Genomic DNA, 8,722 nt, shown 5'->3' with positions numbered 1-8,722 from the left:
CTGGGCCTGTCTGAGCTGTCCTGGGCCCTGAGCTGTCCTGGGCTCTGTGTCTGTCTGAGCTGTCCTGGGCCTGTCTGAGCTGTCCTGGGCCCAGGGTCTGCCTAAGCTGTCCTGGGCCTGTCTGAGCTGTCCTGGGCGTGTCTGAGCTGTCCTGGGTCTGTCTGAGCTGTCCTGGGCCTGTCTGAGCTGTCCTGGGTCTGTCTGAGCTGTCCTGGGCCTGTCTGAGCTGTTCTGGGCCTGTCTGAGCTGTCCTGGGCTTGTCTGAGCTGTCCTGGTTCCTGGGCCTGTCTGAGCTGTCCTGGGCTTGTCTGAGCTGTCCTGGGCCTGTCTGAGCTGTCCTGGGTCTGTATGAGCTGTCCTGGGCCTGTCTGAGCTGTCCTGGGCTTGTCTGAGCTGTCCTGGGTCCTGGGCCTGTCTGAACTATCCTGGGCCTGTCTAAGATGTCCTGGGCCTGTCTGAGCTGTCCTGGGCATGTCTGAGCTATCCTGGGCCTGTCTGAGCTATCCTGGGCTTGTCTGAGCTGTCCTGGGCTTGTCTGAGCTGTCCTTGGCTTGTCTGAGCTGTCCTGGGCTTGTCTGAGCTGTCCTGGGCCCTGCGTCTGTCTGAGCTGTCCTGGGCCCTGCGTCTGTCTGAGATGTCCTGGGTCTGTCCGAGCTGTTCTGTGCTTGTCTGAGCTGTCCTGGGCCTGTCTGAGCAGTCCTGGGCCTGTCTGAGCTGTCCTGGATCCTGGGCCTGTCTGAGCTGTCCTGGGCCCTGAGCTGTCCTGGGCTCTGTGTCTGTCTGAGCTGTCCTGGGCCTGTCTGAGCTGTCCTGGGCCCAGGGTCTGCCTAAGCTGTCCTGGGCCCTGAGCTGTCCTGGGCCCTGTGTCTGTCTGAGCTGTCCTGGGCCCTGCGACTGTCTGAGCTGTCCTGGGCCTGTCTGAGCTGTCCTGGGCCTGTCTGAGCTGTCCTGGGCCCTGCGACTGTCTGAGCTGTCCTGGGCCTGTCTGAGCTGTCCTGGGCCCTGCGACTGTCTGAGCTGTCCTGGGCCTGTCTGAGCTGTCCTGGGCTTGTCTGAGCTGTCCTGGGCCCTGCGACTGTCTGAGCTGTACTGGGCCTGTCTGAGCTGTCCTGGGCCTGTCTGAGCTGTCCTGGGCCTGTCTGAGCTGTCCTGGGCCTGTCTGAGCTGTCCTGGGCCTGTCTGAGCTGTCCTGGGTCTGTCTGAGCTGTCCTGGGCCTGTCTGAGCTGTCCTGGGCCTGTCTGAGCTGTCCTGGGCCCTGCGACTGTCTGAGCTGTCCTGGGCCTGTCTGAGCTGTCCTGGGCCCTGCGACTGTCTGAGCTGTCCTGGGCCTGTCTGAGCTGTCCTGGGCTTGTCTGAGCTGTCCTGGGTCCTGGGCCTGTCTGAGCTATCCTGGGCCTGTCTGAGCTGTCCTGGGCGTGTCTGAGCTGTCCTGGGTCTGTCTGAGCTGTCCTGGGCCTGTCTGAGCTGTCCTGGGTCTGTCTGAGCTGTCCTGGGCCTGTCTGAGCTGTTCTGGGCCTGTCTGAGCTGTCCTGGGCTTGTCTGAGCTGTCCTGGTTCCTGGGCCTGTCTGAGCTGTCCTGGGCTTGTCTGAGCTGTCCTGGGCCTGTCTGAGCTGTCGTGGGTATGTCTGAGCTGTCCTTGGCATGTGTGAGCTGTCCTGGGCATGTCTGAGCTGTCCTGGGTCCTGGGCCTGTCTGAACTATCCTGGGCCTGTCTAAGATGTCCTGGGCCTGTCTGAGCTGTCCTGGGCATGTCTGAGCTATCCTGGGCCTGTCTGAGCTATCCTGGGCTTGTCTGAGCTGTCCTGGGCTTGTCTGAGCTGTCCTTGGCTTGTCTGAGCTGTCCTGGGCTTGTCTGAGCTGTCCTGGGCCCTGCGTCTGTCTGAGCTGTCCTGGGCCCTGCGTCTGTCTGAGATGTCCTGGGTCTGTCCGAGCTGTTCTGTGCTTGTCTGAGCTGTCCTGGGCCTGTCTGAGCAGTCCTGGGCCTGTCTGAGCTGTCCTGGATCCTGGGCCTGTCTGAGCTGTCCTGGGCCCTGAGCTGTCCTGGGCTCTGTGTCTGTCTGAGCTGTCCTGGGCCTGTCTGAGCTGTCCTGGGCCCAGGGTCTGCCTAAGCTGTCCTGGGCCTGTCTGAGCTGTCCTGGGCGTGTCTGAGCTGTCCTGGGTCTGTCTGAGCTGTCCTGGGCCTGTCTGAGCTGTCCTGGGTCTGTCTGAGCTGTCCTGGGCCTGTCTGAGCTGTTCTGGGCCTGTCTGAGCTGTCCTGGGCTTGTCTGAGCTGTCCTGGTTCCTGGGCCTGTCTGAGCTGTCCTGGGCTTGTCTGAGCTGTCCTGGGCCTGTCTGAGCTGTCCTGGGTCTGTATGAGCTGTCCTGGGCCTGTCTGAGCTGTCCTGGGCTTGTCTGAGCTGTCCTGGGTCCTGGGCCTGTCTGAACTATCCTGGGCCTGTCTAAGATGTCCTGGGCCTGTCTGAGCTGTCCTGGGCATGTCTGAGCTATCCTGGGCCTGTCTGAGCTATCCTGGGCTTGTCTGAGCTGTCCTGGGCTTGTCTGAGCTGTCCTTGGCTTGTCTGAGCTGTCCTGGGCTTGTCTGAGCTGTCCTGGGCCCTGCGTCTGTCTGAGCTGTCCTGGGCCCTGCGTCTGTCTGAGATGTCCTGGGTCTGTCCGAGCTGTTCTGTGCTTGTCTGAGCTGTCCTGGGCCTGTCTGAGCTGTCCTGGGCCTGTCTGAGCTGTCCTGGATCCTGGGCCTGTCTGAGCTGTCCTGGGCCCTGAGCTGTCCTGGGCTCTGTGTCTGTCTGAGCTGTCCTGGGCCTGTCTGAGCTGTCCTGGGCCCAGGGTCTGCCTAAGCTGTCCTGGGCCCTGAGCTGTCCTGGGCCCTGTGTCTGTCTGAGCTGTCCTGGGCCCTGCGACTGTCTGAGCTGTCCTGGGCCTGTCTGAGCTGTCCTGGGCCTGTCTGAGCTGTCCTGGGCCCTGCGACTGTCTGAGCTGTCCTGGGCCTGTCTGAGCTGTCCTGGGCCCTGCGACTGTCTGAGCTGTCCTGGGCCTGTCTGAGCTGTCCTGGGCTTGTCTGAGCTGTCCTGGGCCCTGCGACTGTCTGAGCTGTACTGGGCCTGTCTGAGCTGTCCTGGGCCTGTCTGAGCTGTCCTGGGCCTGTCTGAGCTGTCCTGGGCCTGTCTGAGCTGTCCTGGGCCTGTCTGAGCTGTCCTGGGTCTGTCTGAGCTGTCCTGGGCCTGTCTGAGCTGTCCTGGGCCTGTCTGAGCTGTCCTGGGTCTGTATGAGCTGTCCTGGGCTTGTCTGAGCTATCCTGGGCATGTCTGAGCTGTCCTGGGTCCTGGTTCTGTCTGAGCTGTCCTGGGCATGTCTGAGCTGTCCTGGGCCTGTATAAGCTATTCTGGGCATGTCTGAGCTGTCCTGGGCCCTGCAACTGTCTGAGCTGTCCTGGGCCTGTCTGAGCTGTCCTGGTTCTGTCTGAGCTGTCCTGGGTCTGTATGAGCTGTCCTGGGCTTGTCTGAGCTATCCTGGGCATGTCTGAGCTGTCCTGGTTCCTGGGCCTGTCTGAGCTGTCCTGGGAATGTCTGAGCTGTCCTGGGCCTGTCTAAGTATTCTGGGCATGTCTGAGCTGTCCTGGGTCCTGGGCCTGTCTGAGTTATCCTGAGCATGTCTGAGCTGTCCTGGGCCTGTCTGAGCTATCCTGGGCCTGTCTGAACTGTCCTGGGCCTGTCTGAGCTACCCTGGGCATGTCTAAGCTGTCCTGGGTCCTGGGCCTGTCTGAGCTATCCTGGGCATGTCTGAGCTGTCCTGGGCATGTCTTAGCTATCCTGGGCCTGTCTGAGCTGTCCTGGGCTTGTCTGAGCTGTCCTGGGCTTGTCTGAGCTATCCTTGGCTTGTCTGAGCTGTCCTGGGCTTGTTTGAGCTGTCCTGGGCACTGTGTCTGTCTGAGATGTCTTGGGTCTGTCTGAGCTGTTCTGGGCTTGTCTGAGCTGTCCTGGGCCTGTCTGAGCTGTCTGGGCCTGTCTGAGCTGTCCTGGGCCTGTCTGAGCTGTCCTGGATCCTGGGCCTGTCTGAGCTGTCCTGGGCCCTGAGCTGTCCTGGGCTCTGTGTCTGTCTGAGCTGTCCTGGGCCTGCCTGAGCTGTCCTGGGCCCAGGGTCTGTCTAAGCTGTCCTGGGCCCTGAGCTGTCCTGGGCCCTGTGTCTGTCTGAGCTGTCCTGGGCCCTGCGACTGTCTGAGCTGTCCTGGGCCTGTCTGAGCTGTCCTGGGCCTGTCTGAGCTGTCCTGGGCCCTGCGACTGTCTGAGCTGTCCTGGGCCTGTCTGAGCTGTCCTGGGCCCTGCGACTGTCTGAGCTGTCCTGGGCCTGTCTGAGCTGTCCTGGGCTTGTCTGAGCTGTCCTGGGCCCTGCGACTGTCTGAGCTGTCCTGGGCCTGTCTGAGCTGTCCTGGGCCTGTCTGAGCTGTCCTGGGCCTGTCTGAGCTGTCCTGGGCCTGTCTGAGCTGTCCTGGGCCTGTCTGAGCTGTCCTGGGTCTGTCTGAGCTGTCCTGGGCCTGTCTGAGCTGTCCTGGGCCTGTCTGAGCTGTCCTGGGTCTGTATGAGCTGTCCTGGGCTTGTCTGAGCTATCATGGGCATGTCTGAGCTGTCCTGGGTCCTGGGCCTGTCTGAGCTGTCCTGGGCATGTCTGAGCTGTCCTGGGCCTGTCTAAGCTATTCTGGGCATGTCTGAGCTGTCCTGGGCCCTGCAACTGTCTGAGCTGTCCTGGGCCTGTCTGAGCTGTCCTGGGCTTGTCTGAGCTGTCCGGGGTCCTGCGTCTGTCTGAGATGTCCTGGGTCTGTCTGAGCTGTTCTGGGCTTGTCTGAGCTGTCCTGGGTCCTGCGTCTGTCTGAGCTGTCCTGGGCCTGTCTGAGCTATCCTGGGCCTGTCTGAGCTGTCCTGGGCCTATCTGAGCTGTCCAGACCCTTCCATGATCCTCATACCTGAACCTACCATGGTTGTCATACCTGACAACACCATTTTCACCATACCTAACCCTACCATGGTCCTCTTACCTGATCCTACCATGATCCTCATAACTGACCCTACCATGGTCCTCATACCAGACCCTACCATGATCCTCGTACCTGGTCCTCATACCTGAGCCTACCATGGTCCTCATACCAGACAACACCATGATCACCATACCTAACCCTACCATGGTCCTCATACCTGACCCTACCATGGTCCTCATACCTGACCCTACCATGGTCCTCATACCTGACCCTACCATGGTCCTCATAACTGACCCTACCATGGTCCTCATACCTGACAACACCATGATCACAATACCTGACCCTACCATGATCCTCATACCTGACAACATCATGATCCTCATACCTGACCCTACCATGATCCTCATAACTGACCCTACCATGGTCCTTATACCTGACCCTACCATGATCCTCATACCTGACCCTGCCATGAAACTCATACCTGGTCCTCATACCTGACCCTACCATGGTCCTCATAACTGACCCTACCATGGTCCTCATACCTGACAACACCATGATCACAATACCTGACCCTACCATGATCCTCATACCTGACAACATCATGATCCTCATACCTGACCCTACCATGATCCTCATAACTGACCCTACCATGGTCCTTATACCTGACCCTACCATGATCCTCATACCTGACCCTGCCATGAAACTCATACCTGGTCCTCATACCTGACCCTAACATGGTCCTCGTACCTGACAGCACCATGATCCTCATAACTGACCCTACCATGATCCTCATAACTGACCCTACCATGGACCTCATACCTGACAACACCATGAACCTCATAACTGACCCTACCATGGTCCTCATAACTGACCCTACCATAAACCTCATACCTGACCCTACCATGATCCTCATACCTGACCCTACCATGATCACCATTCCTGATCCTACCATGATCCTCATACCTGACCCTACCATGATCCTCATACCTGACCCTACCATGATCCTCATAAGTGATCCTACCATGGACCTCATACCTGACAACACCATGAACCTCATACCTGACCCTACCATGATCCTCATACCTGACCCTACCATGATCCTCATAACTGATCCTACCATGGACCTCATACCTGACAACACCATGAACCTCATACCTGACAACACCATGATCCTCATACCCGACCCTACTATGGTCCTCATAGCTGATACTACCCTGGTCCTCGTACCTGGTCCTCATACCTGACCCTACCATGGTCCTCATGCCAGACAACACCATTTTCACCATACCTAACCCTACCATGGTCCTCATACCTGACCATACCATGGTTCTCTTACCTGACCCTACCATGGTCCTCATACCTGACCCTACCATGGTCCTCATACCTGACCCTACCATGGTCCTCATAACTGACCCTACCATGGTCCTCATAACTGACAACACCATGATCACCATACCTGACCCTACCATGATCCTCATACCTGACAACACCATGATCCTCATAACTGACCCTACCATGGTCCTTATACCTGACCCTACCATGATCCTCATACCTGACCCTGCCATGAAACTCATACCTGGTCCTCATACCTGACCCTACCATGGTCCTCGTACCTGACAGCACCATGATCCTCATAACTGACCCTACCATGATCCTCATAATTGACCCTACCATGGACCTCATAACTGACCCTACCATAAACCTCATACCTGACCCTACCATGATCCTCATACCTGACCCTACCATGATCCTCATAACTGACCCTACCATGGACCTCATACTTGACAACACCATGAACCTCATAACTGACCCTAACATGGTCCTCATAACTGACCCTACCATGAACCTCATAACTGACCCTACCATGGTCCTCATAACTGACCGTACCATGATCCTCATAACTGACCCTACCATGGTCCTCATAACTGACCCTATCATGACGGCTGCTGGGGAAACAACACACACACGGCCCTACACACCGTTACAAGTGAAAACAGACCCCATCCCTTCTCCCTCCTAGACTCAGATCCCAATATAATTCCATTTAAACCTTTATTTCTGTCCTCCTCTTTGGGAGCTCAGCATCATACCTCCATTAGAAGAATAAAGGGCTCTTTGATGTGACAGTGGACGGACGGCTGCGTGAATTAAAGGGTCTCGGAACAGAACCATCACCGTGGCGACGAGATGAGCCAACCAGAGGAGGCCGGTGGCGGTTGAAAAGAATGGAGGGCTTTGATGCCACTGTATTAGTGTGGGGGGGGGGGTCAATGATCCAAGTTGCCATGGCAACGGTGGTGTTGAAGTGTGTGTGTCCGTGTGTGTGTAGGTTGAAGAAGTGTGTACAGGTGTGTGGGTCAGCGTGAGTAAGAGAGTGCTTGGTGCGTCTGTGTCTAATCAAAAGTACACAAGTACCAATTATCTGCCTGCAGGCAAAGTAGCTCTGATGGACTTGTGCCTTTCTCCGTTGACGATAGACTGACAACTGCAGCTCAGTAAGAAGAGCGTGGCGCTTGCAACGGCAGCACATTGGGTTCGATTCCTTCTGGGGACGCCCAGATGGAAAATAAGTCGCTTTGGCATATATATTGGTATTATACTGTATAGTACATTTACCCTCTACTCTTACACTGGCATAAAGACCCTGTTCAGAGCCAGTTCATAAGGAATAAAACCCTACTGTGTGCCAGTTCATAAGGAATAAAACCCTACTGTGTGCCAGTTCATAAGGAATAAAACCCTACTGTGTGCCAGTTCATAAGGAATAAAACCCTACTGTGTGCCAGTTCATAAGGAATAAAACCCTACTGTGTGCCAGTTCATAAGGAATAAAACCCTACTGTGTGCCAGTTCATAAGGAATAAAACCCTACTGTGTGCCAGTTCATAAGGAATAAAACCCTACTGTGTGCCAGTTCATAAGGAATAAAACCCTACTGTGTGCCAGTTCATAAGGAATAAAACCCTACTGTGTGCCAGTTCATAAGGAATAAAACCCTACTGTGTGCCAGTTCATAAGGAATAAAACCCTACTGTGTGCCAGTTCATAAGGAATAAAACCCTACTGTGTGCCAGTTCATAAGGAATAAAACCCTACTGTGTGCCAGTTCATAAGGAATAAAACCCTACTGTGTGCCAGTTCATAAGGAATAAAACCCTACTGTGTGCCAGTTCATAAGGAATAAAACCCTACTGTGTGCCAGTTCATAAGGAATAAAACCCTACTGTGTGCCAGTTCATAAGGAATAAAACCCTACTGTGTGCCAGTTCATAAGGAATAAAACCCTACTGTGTGCCAGTTCATAAGGAATAAAACCCTACTGTGTGCCAGTTCATAAGGAATTAAACCCTACTGTGTGCCAGTTCCTAATGAATAAAACCCTACTGTGTGCCAGTTCATAAGGAATAAAACCCTACTGTGTGCCAGTTCATAAGGAATAAAACCCTACTGTGTGCCAGTTCATAAGGAATAAAACCCTACTGTGTGCCAGTTCATAAGGAATAAAACCCTACTGTGTGCCAGTTCATAAGGAATAAAACCCTACTGTGTGCCAGTTCATAAGGAATAAAACCCTACTGTGTGCCAGTTCATAAGGAATAAAACCCTACTGTGTGCCAGTTCATAAGGAATAAAACCCTACTGTGTGCCAGTTCATAAGGAATAAAACCCTACTGTGTGCCAGTTCATAAGGAATAAAACCCTACTGTGTGCCAGTTCATAAGGAATAAAACCCTACTGTGTGCCAGTTCATAAG

At 55.3% G+C, this 8,722-nt stretch overlaps 3 protein-coding genes across 3 annotated transcripts; all 3 read left to right on the top strand.

Annotated features, from left to right (window-relative positions):
• Positions 1 to 5,124: 5,124 nt before the first annotated feature.
• LOC139386350 (small proline-rich protein 3-like) lies at positions 5,125 to 5,466 on the top strand. Its single transcript, XM_071131889.1, has one exon. The coding sequence runs from the start codon at positions 5,125 to 5,127 to the stop codon at positions 5,464 to 5,466; it is 342 nt and encodes a 113-aa protein (XP_070987990.1).
• A 236-nt stretch (positions 5,467 to 5,702) lies between these two features.
• On the top strand, positions 5,703 to 6,212 carry LOC139386342 (small proline-rich protein 3-like). Its single transcript, XM_071131879.1, has one exon. It carries the CDS (start codon positions 5,703 to 5,705, stop codon positions 6,210 to 6,212), a length of 510 nt encoding a protein of 169 aa, XP_070987980.1.
• Positions 6,213 to 6,219: 7 nt separating this feature from the next.
• LOC139386335 (small proline-rich protein 3-like) lies at positions 6,220 to 6,561 on the top strand. Its single transcript, XM_071131866.1, has one exon. The coding sequence runs from the start codon at positions 6,220 to 6,222 to the stop codon at positions 6,559 to 6,561; it is 342 nt and encodes a 113-aa protein (XP_070987967.1).
• The last annotated feature ends 2,161 nt before the right edge of the window (positions 6,562 to 8,722 follow it).

Source organism: Oncorhynchus clarkii, chromosome 3, assembly GCF_045791955.1.
Source record: "Oncorhynchus clarkii lewisi isolate Uvic-CL-2024 chromosome 3, UVic_Ocla_1.0, whole genome shotgun sequence".
Taxonomy (NCBI): domain Eukaryota; kingdom Metazoa; phylum Chordata; class Actinopteri; order Salmoniformes; family Salmonidae; genus Oncorhynchus; species Oncorhynchus clarkii.
The sequence above is the reverse complement of the archived record's forward strand: the minus strand, read 5'-3'. Positions and strand labels throughout refer to the sequence as shown.

Coding starts and splice junctions, on each gene's coding strand:
- LOC139386350 (XM_071131889.1), top strand. CDS start 5,125: ATGGTCCTCATACCAGACAACACCATGATCACCATACCTAACCCTACC.
- LOC139386342 (XM_071131879.1), top strand. CDS start 5,703: ATGGTCCTCGTACCTGACAGCACCATGATCCTCATAACTGACCCTACC.
- LOC139386335 (XM_071131866.1), top strand. CDS start 6,220: ATGGTCCTCATGCCAGACAACACCATTTTCACCATACCTAACCCTACC.